Source organism: Scyliorhinus torazame, chromosome 22 (assembly GCF_047496885.1).
Source record: "Scyliorhinus torazame isolate Kashiwa2021f chromosome 22, sScyTor2.1, whole genome shotgun sequence".
NCBI classification, from domain to species: Eukaryota; Metazoa; Chordata; class Chondrichthyes; order Carcharhiniformes; family Scyliorhinidae; genus Scyliorhinus; species Scyliorhinus torazame.
In genome coordinates this window covers 104,363,281-104,384,019 of record NC_092728.1, presented here as the reverse complement: position 1 = coordinate 104,384,019, position 20,739 = coordinate 104,363,281, and the positions used below count along the sequence as shown (strand labels likewise).

The 20,739-nt window shown below is 52.4% G+C and overlaps 1 protein-coding gene across 1 annotated transcript in view; it reads left to right on the top strand.

Moving 5' to 3' along the window:
- The window catches only part of LOC140398869 (laminin subunit gamma-3-like), a 181,101-nt gene extending 161,062 nt beyond the window's left edge, over positions 1-20,039 (top strand). The window contains exons 22-25 of the mRNA XM_072487812.1: positions 168-370; positions 3,503-3,661; positions 14,497-14,596; positions 14,893-20,039. Of these exons, the coding sequence (XP_072343913.1) occupies positions 168-370; positions 3,503-3,661; positions 14,497-14,596; positions 14,893-15,143 (713 nt within the window). The 3' untranslated portion in view covers positions 15,144-20,039. The remainder of the gene's footprint in view (positions 1-167; positions 371-3,502; positions 3,662-14,496; positions 14,597-14,892) is intronic.
- The last annotated feature ends 700 nt before the right edge of the window (positions 20,040-20,739 follow it).

The following is a 20,739-nucleotide window of genomic DNA, read 5'->3' as shown; positions in this document are numbered from 1 at the left end:
CCACAAGTCCCGAAAGACGCGCTGTTAGGCAATTTGGACATTCTGAATTCTCCCTCTGTGTACCCGAGCAGGCGCCGGAATGTGGCGACTGGGGGCTTTTCACGGTAACTTCATCGCGGTGTTAATGTGACAATAAAGATTATTATTATCGGTCTTTGTTTTTTCAGACAATAAGAAACTGTTTTCGACGAGGAAGATGAGAAACAAAGGAAGTTTCCGGAAGATGGGGGCTATCAGAGAGCGGCTGCTGGCGGAGGCAAAAAGGAAGACCGCACAGGCTAGCCGGATGCTGCGAGCTGCCCAATCGAGTTCCACCATCAGCAACGCCACAGCTGCCCGAACCTTGAACCTCACCAGACACGTTGCAAAGGTCAAAGAGCAACGCTGCTTGACTTCCCTGTGCATTTAGCCCATTTCAGCCAGAGTCCCTTTCTCTTTCGGATAGTTTGGTTGAGGCCTGTGTTGGAATAACGGGATAGAGAGACGGGCATCTATCAGTGTTCACATATTATAAACAAACAATGGACATACAACAAGAATCAGGCCATTCGACCCAACAGGTTCATGCTGATGTTTACGCTTCTCTTGGGCTTCCTCCCATCTTTCCTCGTCTATGTCTATCGTTGTCACCATCTGCTCCTGTTCTCCCTCATGTGTTTGTCCAATTTCTCCGGGGGCGCAGTGGGTTAGCCCTGCTGCCTCACAGCGCCGAGGTCCCGGGTTTGATCCCGGCCCCGGGTCACAGTCCGTGTGGAGTTTGCACATTCTCCCCGTGTCTGCGTGGGTTTCGCCCCCACAACCAAAAGATGTGCCGGGTAGGTGGATTGACAACGCTAAACTGACCCTTAATTGGAAAAAGAAATAATTGGATACTCTAAAATTATTTTTTAAAAAGCATCCATACTATTCACTTCAACCGCTCCCTGTTGACAGTTCAGTCCAAAGTCAGATGGTGAAGTGTTAAACGAGACACAAATCCTTTTCTTGGTACTTTAGTTAGAGAATGCAGCATTACATAGATGTGCCTCCAGCCTACCAATACCAGGCCGGAATTCTCTGGCTGTCGGGGTTCTCTGTTTAGCTCAGTTGGCTGGATGGCTGGTTTGTGATGCGGAGCGAGGCCAGCAACGTGGGTTCAATCCCCGTACCGGCTGAGGTTATTCATGAAGGTCCCGCCTTTTCAACCTTGCCCCTCGCCGAGAGGGCAGCACGGTAGCACAATTGCTTCACAGCTCCAGGGTACCAGGTTCGATTCCGGCTTGGGTCACTGTCTGTGCGGAGTCTGCACATCCTCCCCGTGCGTGCGCGGGTTTCCTCCGGGTGCTCCGGTTTCCTCCCACAGTCCAAAGATGTGCAGGGTAGGTGAATTGGACATGATAAATTGCCCCTAGTGTCCAAAATTGCCCTTAGTGTTGGGTGGGGTTACTGGGTTATGGGGATAGGGTGGAAGTGTTGACCTTGGGTAGGGTGCTCTTTCCAAGAGCCGGTGCAGATTCGATGGGCCGAATGGCCTCCTTCTGCACTGTAAATTCTATGAAATCGCCTGAAGTGTGGTGACCCTCAGGTTAAACCACCACCAGTCGAAGCACGGTGAGGACCCAGGTTCGAATCCCGGCCCTGGGTCACTGTCCGTGTGGAGTTTGCACATTCTCCCCTTGTCTGCATGGGTCTCACCCCCACAACCCAAAGATGTGCAGGGTAGACGGATTGGCCACGCTAAATTGCCCCTTAATTGGAAAAATAATAATTGGATACTCTCTAAATTATTTTTTTTTAAAGTCACCACCAGTCAACTCTCCCCCTCAAAGAGAAGTCTGGTCAACTTACTCTGACTCACACCCAGGCCTGAATTCTCCAGTCGTTGGGATCTGTTCCCGCTGGAAGTGCACCCCAAGGCGTGGGGGGAATCCCATTGACGAGACCCGGGAAGAGAGAATCCAGCCATCAGCGAACAGCGTCCCACCGAGAAGGCAGGATGACTGGAAAATCCCCCCCCCCCCCCTCCCCAGTGAATTTCCTTTATATATACTCTTTTGAATGCCACCAAATCAACACAACTAACTAATGAACCACCCTTGAAACGGATACTGTTATTAAAAAAACTTCAACAAAAACTTCAATGAAAATGTCGTTCTGGCCGGAGCTGATACACTCCGACCCCTGCAGTGGCCCCTGCTGGGGAAAGGCCTGAAGTGCACCAGTGGCCATCGCGAACTCCCTCTCCAGGGATACCTGGTGTGGAATGTCTTTCTTTATATGCTCTTCTGAAAAAAACATAAATCAATAAAATAAACTAATAGAAGCGATGACGACTCCTTAAAGGGGCAAGTCTATCTTTATTTTGTTATAAATTTAGAGTACCCAATTATTTTTTCCCCCCAATTAAGGGGCAATTCAGCGTGGCCAATCCACCTCGCCTGCACATCTTTGGGTTGTGGGGGCGAAACCCACGCAGACACGGGGAGAATGTGCAAACTCCACACGGACAGTGACCCAGAGCCGGGATCGAACCCGGGTCCTCGGTGCCGTCGTCCCAGTGCTAACCACTGTGCCACGTGCCGCCTCGGCAAGTCTAACTTTATGCTCTTTTGATAATATAAATTAAAGATCAATAAATATAACAAAAAAAACAGGGTCTGACAGCCCCTTGTAGGGAAATGTAACAAAAGCAAATTGGCAACGGAGACTAAACCGGGGGTAATGATACACTCCAACCCCCGCGGTACCCACCCGTCATGGGCGACCTGAAATGTACTCGTTCGGCTCGTTCGGCCATTTCAGACGGGCAGGTAAGAGTCAGCCCCATTTGCTGTTGGTCTGGAGTCACGCGTAGGCCAGACCGGGGAAGGAGGGCCCTCTGCAAGTGATTGCAATGGATATGGCTGGCGGGATAGAATTCTCTCGAGCCCGTCCCACACCCTCTCTCTGTCCCCAAACACCGGGCGAGGCGACAGATAGAGTCAGTCCCGGGGAGGGTGTTGGTGAAATGCAAATGGAAGGAAGGAAGGACACCTTTGGATGCTTTATGTGCTGTCAACAAACCCGGGACCAGGAGCAGGCCTTTCATCCCATCTCGCCCATTCAGCACTGTTGCAAGCTGTGAGCTCATCACCCTGGTGTTGTTTACTGGGGTTTCTCGGATGGGCCGCGGTGTGCTATTGGTCCCAGAAGTAGCTAACGGCTCCCATCCCGGATCTGCCAGGAACCCAGCAGTGGTGAGCACGGGAGAGCCAGGAAATTCAGATCCCTTGTGTCTGTTTGTCCAAGTACAGTGCTGCAGAGGTAGAGGTTCCCCTGGGGGGGGGGGGGGGGGGGGGGAATGTGCACATCAGAAAACCGCATTGGGCCTGAGTTTCTCCCCCATGGGCCCCGTCCCGGTAAATCCATTCCATAATTAGCGTCCCCTCAGACAGGGATAAATCTCCCAACACTCGGAGCTTGTAGAATCTAATAGAAACCTTCCACGCCCAGAGGCAACTTCTGGTTTCCTTCTTCCTTCCAGGAGGCCCAAAGGATCAGGAGACGAACCCGGGATCAGGCCACGCAGTCCGACTCGCTCCACCCGTACCTGGGGGCCATGCAGGAACAACTCCACGCCCAGGAGAGCCAGGCTGCAGCGTTGAAGGCCACAGTCCAGGAGGACATAGACACAGCGACCAAGGTAAAACCAAGAAAAGATTTATCTCGGTTGAGGAGGCCGACATTTGGTAGGCCGGTAACTTTTTGTCAGTGGTCGAGGTAGGGTTTTATATCCGTTGCCACGGGCTACCAACAACCCGGAGTTATTGTGGAGTCTACAGCAACCCAAGATTAAGCTCCAGGATATTGCGAACGTAAAAACCCAGAGGAGTGTTAAAGATCATTTTTAAAATATACAGTTTTCAACTCGTTTTATGAGACACAAAAAATAGAGGCTTTAGGGATAAAATGCTGACAGCCACGAATCACCCAGCAAAACAGTGAAAAGCCAACTTGCTTTCCGATTGGTTGTGGATGTGTCAGTCGGGAGAGTGGGGGTGGGGTGTTTGGAGGCTGGGCCACACACACGAAGATATGGTATTATCAGGTATTGCGGTACCCAAGAGGCTGATGACCATTGGTTAAACTTAGGAGTTTACCATTGGCTGTTGATACGTAGCTCCGCCCTGACAGGCGGAGTATAAGAACCGGTGCCATCCCAGCAGCCTTCACTTTCTGTACCGAAGCTGCTGGGGAACAAGTTCTAGTCGCTTAAAGCCTTCAGTTATGAAATCACTTTGTCTTGAGTGTAACTGATCGTGCATCAATTTAATCGACTAGACTTAAGCTGGAAGGATGGATCACCAAATCAAACCGCAGCCCCCACGCGGAGAACTCGGCTGCAATATTTAAACACTGGCTGGCGTGCTTTAAAGGCTACCTTGAGACGGCCGGAGGCACCCCCTCAGAAGGACAGAAAATGCATCTCCTGCGCTCAAGGGTCAGCCCTGGGATCTACACCCTTATCGAGGAGGCGGAGCACTATGATGCCGCGATCGAACTGTTCAAAGGACATTATATCCGCTCTGTAAATCAGGTCTCCGCACGTCACCTGCTTGCAACTAGACGGCAAAGCCCCGTGGAATCGTTGAAGGATATCTACCGGGCGCTACTGGTGCTGGGCCGAAACTGTGGCAGCCCGCAAGTTTCGGCGAGCGAGCACATGGAACTTTTAATCAGGGATGCCTTCGTAGCAGGTATGAGCTCCTCAGAGATTCGCCAAAGACTCCTCGAAAAGGACACCCTGGGACTTAGGAGAGGCACGGGCCCTGGCACCCTGGGCTGCGTGGCACCCCACAGACCTTCCCGCTGACCCCGCAGGCCTGCGCTGCGAGACGGCCCGCTAATGCCGCCGGGCCTTGCTGTTTCTTCTGCGGGCAGGCGAATCATCCCCGCCCGCGCTGCCCGGCCCGCACCGCCACCTGCAAAGGTTGCGGCAAGAAGGGCCACTTTGTGGGGGTCTGCCAGGCCCGCGCCGTGGCCGCGGCCTCCAGCGACTCCGGACCGCCGCGGCAACCCCCCCTTCAGGCCCCGACCGGCCAGCGCTCACCGCCACCCCCCTATCCTAGGGCCACGTGCAACCCATGGGCGCGGCCATCTTGCCCCCAGGACACCACGCTGGATGGGTGGGCGCCGCCATTTTGTCCATCCCCCACCGCCATCTTGTCCATCCCCGGCCACCATGTACGACCCATGGGAGATGCCATCTTGGATGGGGCCCCAGGCCCCCAGCACGGCCGACTACACGCTGCCCGATCAGAACTCGCAACTGCTTCATCTGGCCTCGGTGACACTGGACCAAAGTCGACCTCGGACACTCGCAACAGCAACAACGACGGTCTTCATCAACGGCCACGAGACGTCTTGCCTGATTGACTCTGGGAGCCCGGAAAACTTTGTTCACCCTGACACGGTAAGGTGCTGTTCACTTGTTACCCACCCTGTAAACCAAAGGATCTCCCTGGCCTCCGGGTCACACTCGGTGGAGATAAAGGGGTTCTGCCTAGCGAACCTCACTGTCCAAGGCAGGAGATTCAACAATTTTCGCCTTTATGTCCTGCCGCACCTCTGCGCGGCTACCCTCCTGGGGCTGGACTTCCGATGTAACTTGCAAAGCCTGACCTTTAAATTCGGCGGCCCTATACACCGTTACTGTCTGCGGCCTCGCGACCCTTAAGGTCGACCCGCCTTCCCTGTTTGCGAACCTCACCCCGGATTGCAAACCCGTCACCACCAGGAGCAGACGGTACAGTGCCCAGGACCGGACCTTCGTCAGGTCAGAGGTCCAAAGGCTGCTGAGGGAAGGGGTCATCGAAACGAGCAACAGTCCCTGGAGAGCTCAAGTAGTGGTGGTAAAGACAGGGGAGAAACATAGGATTGTCATTAACTACAGTCAGACCATCAACTGGTATACGCAGCTGGACGCGTACCCCCTCACCCGTATAGCCGACCTGGTAAACAGGATTGCGCAATACAAGGTCTTCTCCACGGTGGATCTCAAGTCCGCCTACCACCAGCTACCCCTCCGTAATAGTGACCGCAAGTACACTGCCTTCGAAGCAGATGGGAGGCTGTATCAATTTTTAAGAATTCTCTTTGGTGTCACTAATGGGGTCTCGGTCTTCCAACGAGAGATGGACCGAATGGTTGACCGGTACGGCTTACGCGCAACGTCCCCGTATCTGGATAACGTCACCATCTGCGGCCATGACCAGCAGGACCACGACCCCAACCTCCGCAAATTTCTACAGACCGCGAAAATCCTTAACTTAACGTACAAGAAGGATAAATGCATATTTAGCACCAACCGTCTAGCCATTCTAGGCTACGTAGTGCGAAATGGAGTTATAGGCCACAACCCTGAGTGCATGCGCCCCCTTATGGAGTTCCCCTCCCTCACTGCCCCAAGGCCCTGAAGCGCTGCCTAGGGTTTTTCAGTTACTACGCCCAGTGGGTCCCTAACTACGCCGACAAAGCCCGACCCCTAATCCAGTCCACAACCTTCCCCCTGTCGACGGAGGCCCGCCAGGCCTTCAGCCGCATCAAAGCAGACATTGAAAAGGTCACGATGCGCGCCATCGACGAGTCCCTCCCCTTCTAGGTCGAGAGCGATGCGTCCGACGTAGCTCTGGCCGCTACCCTCAACCAAGCGGGCAGGCCCATGACCTTCTTCTCCCGTACCCTCCATGCTTCCAAAATTCGCCATTCCTCGGTCGAAAAAGAGGCACAAGCCATAGTAGAAGCTGTGCGACATTGGAGGCATTACCTGGCCGGCAGGAGATTCACTCTCCTCACGGACCAACGGTCGGTTGCTTTCATGTTCAATAATGCACAGCAGGGCAAGATAAAAAACGACAAGATCTTGCGGTGGAGATCTTGTACCATCCCAGGAAGCTAAACGAGCCTCCTGATGCCCTGTCCCATGGCACTTGTGCCACTGCACAAGTTGACCGCCTCCGAGCCCTCCACGAGGACCTCTGACACCCAGGGGTCACTCGTTTCTTCCACTTCATCAAGACCCGCAACCTGCCCTACTCCATCGAGGAGGTCAGGACAGCCACCAGCGACTGCCAAATCTGCGAGGAGTGCAAACCGCACTTCTACCGGCCAGAGAGGGCGCACCTGATAAAGGCTTCCCGTCCCTTTGAACGCCTCAGCATGGATTTCAAAGGCCCCCTCCCCTCCACCGACCACAACACATATTTCCTGAACGTGATTGACGAGTACTCCCGGTTCCCATTCGCCATCCTCTGCCCAGACATGACCACAACCACCGTCATCAAGGCCCTCCATAGCATCTTTACGCTGTTCGGTTTCCCCGCGTACATACACAGTGATAGGGGGTCCTCCTTTATGAGCGACGAACTGCGTCAATTCCTGCTCAGCAGGGGCATTGCCTCAAGCAGGACGACCAGTTACAACCCCCGGGGAAACGGACAGGTGGAGAGGGAGAACGGAACCGTCTGGAAGACTGTTCTACTGGCCCTATGGTCCAGGAATCTCCCAGTTTCCCGCTGGCAAGAAGTCCTCCCGGTGGCCCTTCACTCCATTCGGTCGCTGCTCTGTACAACTACCAATCAGACACCTCATGAACGTCTCCTTGTTTTCCCCAGGAAGTCCTCCTCCGGGACCTCGCTCCCAACCTGGCTAGCGACACCCGGACACATCCTGCTTCGGAAGCACGTGCGGGCGCACAAGTCGGACCCGTTGGTCGAGAGGGTCCACCTGCTGCACGCTAACCCCCAGTACGCCTACATGGCATTCCCTGACGGCCGGCAAGATACGGTCTCCCTATGGGACTTGGCGCCCGCCGGAACCCCACGCGCACCCAAACCATTACCCCCCCCCCCCCCCGCCACAGCACCTCACTGGAGGGTCAGTACTCCCGCCGCTCCTGCCTAGGCCCGCCCACCGACCGACGCCCCCTACAGGCGCCCCCCCCCATGTCAACCATTTGCCCCAACAGCGCCGCCTAGGGGTGACGAAGCTGCCAGGGAGGCCGAAACCACGCTCCCAGAGTCGCAACCACCTGGATCCCCACCAGAATCACCACCGAAGCCCAGACGATCCAGAAGGACGACCAGGCCACCCGATCAACTGATTACTTCGCTGTGACTTTAACCGTGAACGAACACTTTATAAATATTCTCGACAGCCCTGTAAGGAGGTATCACAGTACCTCCATAGCTGATCATACCATGTTAAAGGCGACTGTTACCACTGGCCACCACCCCCGCCGGACTTTTTTAACAGGGGGTGAATGTGGTATTATCAGGTATTGCGGTACCCAAGAGGCTGATGACCATTGGTTAAACTTAGGAGTTTACCATTGGCTGTTGATACGTAGCTCCGCCCTAACAGGTGGAGTATAAGAACCGGTGCTGTCCCAGCAGCCTTCACTTTCTGTACCGAAGCTGCTGGGGAACAAGTTCTAGTCGATTAAAGCCTTCAGTTATGAAATCACTTTGTGTTGAGTGTAATTGATCGTGCATCAGAAGACACCTCTGGAAATGGAGCCAAGCAGAGTCAGCAAATCCCGCGTATATGTGCGATACGTCGCTTTTACATGTAGGAGAGATTTTAGCCAAATATCGTTGATGCATTTTCATATCTACAATCATATGAATTAGGAACAGGCGTTGTCTATACCCTCAGTACTGACCCTCTGACAGTGCGGCACTCCCTCAGTACTGACCCTCTAACAGTGGAGCACTCCCTTAGTACTGACCCTCTGACAATGCAGCACCCCCTCAATACTGACCCTCTGACAGTGCAGCACACCCTCAGTACTGCCCCTCTGACAGTGCGGCACTCCCTCAGTACTGACCCTCTAACAGTGGAGCACTCCCTTAGTACTGACCCTCTGACAATGCAGCACACCCTCAGTACTGACCCTCTGACAATGCAGCACACCCTCAGTACTGCCCCTCTGACAGTGCGGCACTCCCTCAGTACTGACCCTCTAACAGTGGAGCACTCCCTTAGTACTGACCCTCTGACAATGCAGCACACCCTCAGTACTGACCCTCTGACAGTGCAGCACTTCCTCAGTACTGACCCTCAGACAGTGTGGCACTCCCTCAGTACTGACCCTCTGACAGTGCAGCACTCCCTCAGTACTGACCCTCTGACAGTGCGGCACTACCTCAGTACTGACGCTCTGACAGTGCGGCACTCCCTCAGTACTGACCCTCTGACAGTGCAGCACTCCCTCAGTACTGACCCTCTGACAGTGCAGCACTTCCTCAGTACTGACCCTCAGACAGTGTGGCACTCCCTCAGTACTGACCCTCTGACAGTGCAGCACTCCCTCAGTACTGACCCTCTGACAGTGCTACACTCCCACAGTACTGACACTCTGACAGTGCAACACTTCCTCAGTACTGACCCTCTGACAGTGCAGCACTCCCTCAGTACGGACCCTCTGACAGTGCGGCACTCCCTCAGTACTGACCCTCTGACAGTGCAGCACTCCTTCAGTACTGACCCTCTGACAGTGCAGCACTCCCTCAGTACTGACCCTCTGACAGTGCAGCACCTCCTCAGTACTGACCCTCTGACAGTGCAGCACTGCCTCAGTACTGACCCTCTGACAGTGCAGCACTCCCTCAGTACTGACCCTCTGACAGTGCAGCACTCCCTCAGTACTGACCCTCTGACAGTGCAGCACTCCCTCAGTACTGACCCTCTGACAGTGCAGCACTCCCTCAGTACTGACCCTCTGACAGTGTGGCACTCCCTCAGTACTGACCCTCTGACAGTGCAGCACTCCCTCAGTACTGACCCTCTGACAGTGCTACACTCCCACAGTACTGACACTCTGACAGTGCAACACATCCTCAGTACTGACCCTCTGACAGTGCAGCACTCCCTCAGTACTGGCCCTCTGACAGTGCAGCACTTCCTCAGTACTGACCCTCTGACAGTGCGGCACTCCCTCAGTACTGACCCTCTGACAGTGCAGCACTCCCTCAGTACTGACCCTCTAACAGTGGAGCACTCCCTTAGTACTGACCCTCTGACAATGCGGCACACCCTCAGTACTGACGCTCTGACAGTGCGGCACTCCCTCAGTACTGACGCTCTGACAGTGCGGCACTCCCTCAGTACTGACCCTCTGACAGTGCAGCACTCCCTCAGTACTGACCCTCTGACAGTGCAGCACTTCCTCAGTACTGACCCTCAGACAGTGTGGCACTCCCTCAGTACTGACCCTCTGACAGTGCAGCACTCCCTCAGTACTGACCCTCTGACAGTGCTACACTCCCACAGTACTGACACTCTGACAGTGCAACACTTCCTCAGTACTGACCCTCTGACAGTGCAGCACTCCCTCAGTACGGACCCTCTGACAGTGCGGCACTCCCTCAGTACTGACCCTCTGACAGTGCAGCACTCCCTCAGTACTGACCCTCTGACAGTGCAGCACTGCCTCAGCACCGACCCTCTGACAGTGCAGCACTCCCTCAGTACTGACCCTCTGACAGTGCAGCACTGCCTCAGTACTGACCCTCTGACAGTGCAGCACTCCCTCAGTACTGACCCTCTGACAGTGCAGCACTCCCTCAGTACTGACCCTCTGACAGTGCAGCACTCCCTCAGTACTGACCCTCTGACAGTGCAGCACTCCTTCAGTACTGACCCTCTGACAGTGCAGCACTCCCTCAGTACTGACCCTCTGACAGTGCAGCACCTCCTCAGTACTGACCCTCTGACAGTGCAGCACTGCCTCAGTACTGACCCTCTGACAGTGCAGCACTCCCTCAGTACTGACCCTCTGACAGTGCAGCACTCCCTCAGTACTGACCCTCTGACAGTGCAGCACTCCCTCAGTACTGACCCTCTGACAGTGCAGCACTCCCTCAGTACTGACCCTCTGACAGTGTGGCACTCCCTCAGTACTGACCCTCTGACAGTGCAGCACTCCCTCAGTACTGACCCTCTGACAGTGCTACACTCCCACAGTACTGACACTCTGACAGTGCAACACATCCTCAGTACTGACCCTCTGACAGTGCAGCACTCCCTCAGTACTGGCCCTCTGACAGTGCAGCACTTCCTCAGTACTGACCCTCTGACAGTGCGGCACTCCCTCAGTACTGACCCTCTGACAGTGCAGCACTCCCTCAGTACTGACCCTCTGACAGTGCAGCACTGCCTCAGCACTGACCCTCTGACAGTGCAGCACTCCCTCAGTACTGACCCTCTGACAGTGCAGCACTGCCTCAGTACTGACCCTCTGACAGTGCAGCACTGCCTCAGTACTGACCCTCTGACAGTGCAGCACTCCCTCAGTACTGACCCTCTGACAGTGCTACACTCCCACAGTACTGACACTCTGACAGTGCAACACTTCCTCAGTACTGACCCTCTGACAGTGCAGCACTCCCTCAGTACTGACCCTCTGACAGTGCAGCACTCCCTCAGTACTGACCCTCTGACAGTGCTACACTCCCACAGTACTGACACTCTGACAGTGCAACACTTCCTCAGTACTGACCCTCTGACAGTGCAGCACTCCCTCAGTACTGACCCCCTGACAGTGCAGCACTTCCTCAGTACTGACCCTCTGACAGTGCGGCACTCCCTCAGTACTGACCCTCTGACAGTGCAGCACTCCCTCAGTACTGACCCTCTGACAGTGCAGCACTGCCTCAGCACTGACCCTCTGACAGTGCAGCACTCCCTCAGTACTGACCCTCTGACAGTGCAGCACTGCCTCAGTACTGACCCTCTGACAGTGCAGCACTCCCTCAGTACTGACCCTCTGACAGTGCAGCACTCCCTCAGTACTGACCCTCTGACAGTGCAGCACTCCTTCAGTACTGACCCTCTGACAGTGCAGCACTCCCTCAGTACTGACCCTCTGACAGTGCAGCACTCCCTCAGTACTGACCCTCTGACAGTGCAGCACTGCCTCAGCACTGACCCTCTGACAGTGCAGCACTCCCTCAGTACTGACCCTCTGACAGTGCAGCACTGCCTCAGTACTGACCCTCTGACAGTGCAGCACTCCCTCAGTACTGACCCTCTGACAGTGCAGCACCTCCTCAGTACTGACCCTCTGACAGTGCAGCACTCCCTCAGTACTGACCCTCTGACAGTGCAGCACTTCCTCAGTACTGACCCTCTGACAGTGCAGCACTCCCTCAGTACTGACCCTCTGACAGTGCAGCACTGCCTCAGTACTGACCCTTTGACAGTGCAGTACTCCCTCAGTACTGACCCTCTGACAGTGCAGCACTCCCTCAGTACTGACCCTCTGACAGTGCAGCACTCCCTCAGTACTGACCCTCTGACAGTGCTACACTCCCTCAGTACTGACCCTCTGACAGTGCTACACTCCCACAGTACTGACACTCTGACAGTGCAACACTTCCTCAGTACTGACCCTCTAACAGTGCAGCACTCCCTCAGTACTGACCCTCTGACAGTGCAGCACTTCCTCAGTACTGACCCTCTGACAGTGCGGCACTCCCTCAGTACTGACCCTCTGACAGTGCAGCACTCCCTCAGTACTGACCCTCTGACAGTGCAGCACTGCCTCAGCACTGACCTCTGACAGTGCAGCGCTCCCTCAGTATTGACCCTCTGACAGTGCGGCATTCCCTCAGTACTGACCCTCTGACAGTGTGGCCCTCCCTCAGTACTGACCCTCTGACAGTGCGGCGCTCTCTCAGTACTGACCCTCTGACAGTGCGGCACTCCCTCAGTACTGACCCTCTGACAGTCCGGTGCTCTCTCAGTACTGACCCTCTGACAGTGCAGCACTCCCTCAGTACTGACCCTCAGACAGTGCAGCACTCCCTCAGTGCTGACCCTCTGACAGTGCAGCACTCCCTCAGTACTGACCCTCTGACAATGCTACACTCCCTCAGTACTGACCCTCTGACAGTGCAGCACTCCCTCAGTACTGACCCTCTGACAGTGCAGCACTCCCTCAGTACTGACCCTCTGACAGTGCAGCCACTCCTTCAGTACTGACCCTCTGACAGTGCAGCACTCCCTCAGTACTGACCCTCTGACAGTGCAGCACTCCCTCAGTACTGACCCTCTGACAGTGCAGCGCTCTCTCAGTACTGACCCTCTGACAGTGCAGCGCTCCCTCAGTATTGACCCTCTGACAGTGCGGCATTCCCTCAGTACTGACCCTCTGACAGTGTGGCCCTCACTCAGTACTGACCCTCTGACAGTGCGGCGCTCTCTCAGTACTGACCCTCTGACAGTGCGGCACTCCCTCAGTACTGACCCTCTGACAGTGCGGTGCTCTCTCAGTACTGACCCTCTGACAGTGCAGCACTCCCTCAGTACTGACCCTCAGACAGTGCAGCACTCCCTCAGTGCTGACCCTCTGACAGTGCAGCACTCCCTCAGTACTGACCCTCTGACAATGCTACACTCCCTCAGTACTGACCCTCTGACAGTGCAGCACTCCCTCAGTACTGACCCTTTGACAGTGCGGCACTCCCTCAGTACTGACCCTCTGACAGTGCAGCACTTCCTCAGTACTGACCCTCTGACAATGCTACACTCCCTCAGTACTGACCCTCTGACAGTGCAGCACTCCCTCAGTACTGACCCTCTGACAGTGCAGCACTCCCTCACTGGGAATTTCGGTCTGTATTCTACCTAAACAGGGCATTTATTGTTACTTTTTTCTGGGATGTGCGCATTGCTGGCTCGGCCAGCGTTTATTTCCTATCTTTAATTTCCCTTGGGAAGGCAGTGAGCTGCCCTCTTGAACCTTTGAAATCCCTGTGGTGTAGGTACACCCGCAGTGCTGTTAGTGAGGGGTTCCAGGATTTTGACCCAACGTCAGTGAAGGAACAGCCAATATATTCCCACGTCAGGATGGGGGGGTGACCTGAGCTCACAGCACACAGAGGTACACCCCCCACAGAGGGGACAAGGTGAAGGGGGGGAAACCCATTGACAGCCTTGTCATTTTAAAGTAAATTACCGGGTGATGAGTAATGACAGGCGACGCTATCACTCTAACCCCACAGGGTGCAGCTGACTGACAGCTGGGTTACAGTAAGAATCTGACGCATTATATCATTTTTATGGTTCAGTATTGAAGCTGTAGCAGCTCTTGAGGGAGTGTCGCTTTGTCACAGCTCCACTCCACACGTAAGATGTTGAAACAATGGTTCAAATTAATGAACCCCCGGCCGCTGAGCCAATTGTGCCAGAAAACACAGATTTGCTGTTGTTCGTGGGATCTTACCGTGCACGGAACGGCTCCTCCTCCAGGCCGGAAACATCAGCACAGCGCGAGAGCTCGTTGCTCTTGGGTTTTGGGATCTTCCACCTGAAGGGCTGATGCTTTAACCTGTTACCTGCCCTGGCGCATGGACCCACTGACCATGCAGCACCTTCTCTCAGTGCCGCCCATCGGGTCTTGGAGGGCAGAGCACGCAACAAAAGCTGAGCCAAGCTGACACCTTTACCTTGCATTGCTTTCCCTCTCTCGGACAGATCCTACGCGAGGCGGAGGCGATGGACAAGAACATGGGGGAAGCAAAACACTCGCTCGATGGTGGCCTGAAGCAGTTGACAGAGTTGCTGAAAACGATCGGTACGTTTGGGGACTGGAGACTGAGGCGGTCGGGGTGAGGGCCTGAGTCGTGTGGTCACCAAGCCCCGGGGTCGTAGGGTCACCGAGCACGGGGTCGTGGGGTCAATTCGCCCCGGGCCGCGGGGGCACCGAGCCCCCGATCACCATTCCGCAAACTTACTGAGCCTAGGGTCACAGGTCACTGAGACCCAGGTCACGGTGTCATGGAACCCCCTGGATGCTGGAGATTCCTGATGTGACTCTCGGGTGGTGCCAACATATGAAGCCTCATTTATTCTTTTCTGTTTCCCTGACAGAGAATCTTGAGATTGACCAAGTGACAGACGAAACGCTGAACAAAACCAAGACTCAGATGGGAGCTCTGAGGTGGGCGATTGACCGCACGCTGGCACAGAAGGTGCGGGAACTGGAGGCTGCCTCGGAGATGCAGACCCTGCAGATGAAAATATTTGAAAAGGACATAGAGGAGATTGAGTCAGAGAAACACATCCTGGAGGACATTGTTCAGAACTTGCCGCAGGGCTGTTATAACAGAGTGGACTTGTAGAGGCTCAGGGAGGTTAGGGGAAGGAGAAGTGATTACCATGGACAGCTTTTTTATGTTATAATCTCAAGGCGTTTGCCGTTGCCACCATTTTAAATGAGTAATTTGATTGGGCGTTTAACCCCCTACAACATTCCTTCCAATTTTAACCCAGTAACCTCTCCTCCTGGCTTTGTGACTTTGGATAAGTTCTGAACCTAGTAAGTCAACCAACTACTGGTCAAACTTTACCACTGCCTGTGGTTTTTTTGGTTGACAAGACAGCCATTGGGACCAACACTGTCTGCACCCCAATCTTCATTCACTCGACCTGTCTAACTGATCCAGTGAGTTCAGAGGCTATCCTTGTGCTATCAGATTGATTTTCTTGTAGTGATTTCAAACGACTGAGTGATTACTGGGCTATATCAGAGAGACATTAACAGTTAACCACATTGCTGTCACAAGTAGGCCAGGCCGGCTAAGGGCAGCGGATTTCCTTCCCTGAAGGGCGTTAGTGAAGCAAATGCGTTTCTACGACAATCCGATAGTTTCACCGTCACCAATACCGTCGCCGGCATTTTATTCCATATTTATTCACCTGTTGTGGGCCAGGGTTTAGAGAACCCCAAAGTGTATCATGGAGTTCACCTAACCCACAACTTTTACTAGATTGTGGTATGGGGAGCACACGGCCCACTCTACAGGTGTGGTACAGCAGAAATGGAAAAGTATTTTTTAAAACAAAACAATGTTTATTCTATGAACTCAAGTTAACCTTTTTAAAACATACAATGAACATCTTAGCAACCATTAATTCAAATACAACCCCAAAGAATACAACACTAAGTAATCCTTTAAGCTTTCCTTTTAACATCCATACGACTTAAAAACACCTTTCAACAGAAGCACATCAGGTTTACATTCACTACTGAGAACATTTATAATTCTGAATTCACCAAATGATCAAGAGATAGTCTTTTGATGGCAGAGAGAACAGCAGTGCATCTGCTTAGTCTGGCTTCAGCTCCAACTCTGAAAACAAAACTAAAACACACCCTGTAGCCTGCTCAAAAACGAAAGTAAAAAGCTGACAGACAGCCCAGCTCCACCCACTCTCTGACATCACTGCAGTCGTAAACACCCATTTCTTAAAGGTACTCTCACTACAGGTATTTATATACACACCCATTTCTTGAAGGTACTCTCACATGACACATCGAATTTAAATTCGCTCACCTTCTGTCGTTGGATTTGAACCAATGTCTCTGGACCGTTAGCCTCTGGGGTACTAGACCAGTAACATTAACACTGTTCCTCTGTCCCCCGTTGACCCAGTTGCCACTGCTGTGGTCCCACAAGGCGGTTCACCATCACCTTCATGAGGACATTTCGGGATGGGCGGTAAATGCTGGCCTAGCCAGCAACGTCCACATCCCGGGACTGAATTTTTAAAAGCAGGGTGAACGTGATACCTTCATGCTCGCCCTTCATCCAGCGCCAGATCTGTGCTGCAGTTGGCCCTTGATAACAGTGACACATTCTGAGATCTCGAAATCTCCGAACATCAGGAAATCACGCCCTCTCAATCAGTCTGGAGCCTTTGAAAGTATCCCATTTACACTCCCTTGTCTCAATACTGTTGGCTGAATAGCAAATCATCAATATTAGTCAACGGCAAATTATGTAAATTAATATCTTTAAAAAGGAAATAACAATTGCTAACTGTAGAATTCAAATGTGTTATTGTGGAGTTTGGAGTGCTAATGTCAGCTGTTTTCCCTTTGCTGACCCAGGGAAGGTCAGTTTTAAAAAAATAAATTTAGAGTACCCAATTCATTTTTCCAATTAAGGGGCAATTTAGCGTGGCCAATCCACCTACCCTGCACATCTCTGGGTTGTGGGGGCGAAACCCACGCAAACACGGGGAGAATGTGCAAACTCCACACGGACAGTGACCTAGAATCGAACCTGGGACCTCGGTGCAGCGAGGCGGCAGTGCTAACCCACCGTGCAGTCCCAGGTCAGTTTTAATACTTCATTATTTGCTCCATTTGACATCTGCGAAGAGTAGGGATCAAACGTGGGAGTTTGTTTGCTCGTGGGACCTCGTAACACCCGAGATAGTATCGAAAAGTACTTCATACCACTAACACTGCGACCCTTTCTGAATAAGCCAAAACAGTTAATTTTTAAAAACTTTTTGTTGAGCTGGAGCCAGTCTTTATCAGAAATACAACATACCTTCAGGCTGTGACACTTTCTAGCAGTTGGACATTAGCCTTAGCAGCAGAATAATACTTTGTACGGTGCGATATTTGCATCTTTATGATGATGCAGCAGTGTATTGGTAACTAAGGTAACTAACTTGCATTGCACAACCTCAGGACATCCCAAAATGTTTTAGTCTTTATCTTCCTGCTCACCGTGAGCAATGCCACTGGAGGGTCATCACAACAACCACTTGCATTCACATAGCACCTTTAACATGCCCCGAGGCGCACCACACAAACGATTACCAAAGAAAATTTGAACCTGAGCCACAGAATGAGATATCAGGAGATTGGTCAGGGAGAGGGGTTTTATGGTGCATCCTAATGGGTACGAGAGAGGCGGAGAGATTGAGGGAGACAATTCCAGAGACAGATCGATAAGACCAGCCTGAAGATGAGCGATTGCAGGAACTATTAATAATTAACCGCTCCCCGTCGAATCCACCAGTAAATGTATCACCTTCAAATTATTTAGACAGATGTTTGCAACAGATTAAAATAGGCGCCGACTGCAATAACTCAATGTCAATAAATACACGCATTAGACAAGCTGGAATTGCCTTTATATTTGCCTTCCACCTTGATGTGAAGCAAGGTCTCAGAAACGATCATTTTGCAATAGCAACACACAGACTACCTCTGTCATCACCCCCCCCCCCCCCCCCCCCCCGCGCGTTTGACACAGTGGTTAGCATTGTTGCTTCTCAGCGCCAGGGTCCCAGGTTCGATTCCTGGCTTGGGTCACTGTCTGTGCGGAGTCTGCACGTTCTCCCCGTGTCTGCGTGGGTTTCCTCCGGGTGCTCCGGTTTCCTCCCACAAGTCCCGAAAGACGTGCTTGTTAGGTGAATTGGACATTCTGAATTCTCCCTCTGTGTACCCGAACAGGCGCCGGAAGGTGGCGACTAGGGGCTTTTCACAGTAACTTAATTGCAGAGTTAATGTAAGCCTACTTGTGACAATAATAAAGATTATTATTCTTATTTCCCCCTTGCCGATTGCATATCGGAAATTCAAATACAAGCTGCTCGTGATTTTCCGATCATTTTCAAAACAGCAAAATAACTTGTTTCTCTGTCGAGCCTTTTGCAACCTCAGGATGTACCAGAACGCTTTACAACGTGGCGTACTTTTTGAAGTGTGGTCGCTGTTGTAGCGTAGGGACAAACCCAGCGGCCAGTAAGCTCCCACCTACAGCAATGCGGTAGTGAGCTGATCATCTGTTTTTAGTGATGTCGATTGAGGGACAAATATTGGTCAGGACACTTCCCTGCTCTCCTCCACACCAGCTGACAGAGCCGACCAGCCTCATTCTCCTTGGGAAGGCATTATAAAGCAAAGCACTGCGAATGCTGGCAATCTAAAGTGAAAACAGGAAGTGCTGGAAATGCTCGGCAAGTTAGTCAGCCCGTGTGAGGGAGGGAAACAAGAATTAAGGTTTCGAGTCGGTCAACGCGACTCTTTTTTCAGAATTTCTTCAGAATCGTAAAAGCAAGGCGGCAGGGTGGCGCAGTGGTTAGCACTGGTGCCTCACGGCGCCGAGGACCCTGGTTCGATCCCGGCCCCGGGTCACTGTCCGTGTGGAGTTTGCGCACGTTCTCCCCGTGTCTGCGTGGGTCTCACCCACCCCCCACCCCCCCACAACCCAAAAAGATGTGCAGGGTAGGTGAATTGGCCGCGCTAAATTGCCCCTTAATTGGAAAAAAAGAATCGGATACTCTAAATTTATTATTTAAAAAATAATCGTAAAAGATGAACTGCCTCACTAATGTGCACCATGGACATTGGGTCACTAATGTGCACCATGGACATTGGGTCACTAATGTGCACCATGGACATTGGGTCACTAATGTGCACCATGGACATTGGGTCACTAATGTGCACCATGGACATTGGGTCACTAATGTGCACCATGGACATTGGGTCACTAATGTGCACCATGGACATTGGGTCACTAATGTGCACCATGGACATTGGGTCACTAATGTGCACCATGGACATTGGGTCATCTTTAGCTGGTCTGCCCAGCAGTCTCACACTGTGTTCACCACAAACGCACAAACTGCCCTCTGACATAACCCAGCAAAACACCCAGCTGCAAAGAATCTCCAGTTTCCAGTGGCAGGAGGGTTGGTAACCAGACAGATACAGAGTTAAGGCAAAGGAATTAGGGGGCGATGAGAGGAAAACATTTAAATTAGTGATTTATGATCTGGAAGGGCAGTGGACGCCGGTTCAATCATCACTTTAGAAAGGAACTTGGATATAAACTTGAAGGGGGAAACTTTGCGGGGCTATGGGTAAAGGCAGGAGGGAGTGCGAATAAACAAATAGCTCTCCGAGCCAGTACAAACTCAATGGGCCAAATGGCCTCTGTCTGTTCTGCAAGATTCTACATGAAATGACAGTCCGCCAAACAGTATTTCTAATCTTAATAAGAAAAGCTAATTCCAAAACTTCATCAAAGTCTAATTTGGAATTTTAAAGTTCTGAATCCCAGCACACACTGTGCACAGACTGTGCCACATTGCAGTCATTCGTGCATGAGGAATCACCACCTATCTAAAATCAAATTTATATGTATTGATTGGAAGCACAGACGTGCTTGTAAGATATTTAATCAATTATTAAATGATTATTTTGATGATTACATTGTAGTGACGTTCATTGTGTGGTTTGTGTGTCATACCCAATCATCTAGATTGCTTTGTTATACACCCCAATACAAAGAACAAAGAACGAAGAAATGTACAGCACAGGAACAGGCCCTTCGGCCCTCCAAGCCCGTGCCGACCATGCTGCCCGACTAAACTACAATCTTCTACACTTCCGGGGTCCGTATCCCTCTATTCCCATCCTATTCATGTATTTGTCAAGATGCCCCTTAAATGTCACTATCGTCCCTGCTTCCACCACCTCCTCCGGCAGCGAGTTCCAGGCACCCACTGCCCTCTGCGTAAAAAACTTGCCTCGTACATCTACTCTAAACCTTGCCCCTCTCACCTTAAACCTATGCCCCCTAGTAATTGACCCCTCTACCCTGGGAAAAAGCCTCTGACTATCCACTCTGTCTCTGCCCCTCATAATTTTGTAGACCTCTATCAGGTCGCCCCTCAACCTCCATCGTTCCAGTGAGAACGAACCGAGTTTATTCAACCGCTCCTCATAGCTAATGCCCTCCATACCAGGCAACATTCTGGTAAATCTCTTCTGCACCCTCTCTAAAGCCTCCACATCCTTCTGGTAGTGTGGCAACCAGAATTGAACACTATACTCCAAGTGTGGCTTAACTAAGGTTCTATACAGCTGCAACATGACTTGCCAATTCTTATACTCAATGCCCCGGCCAA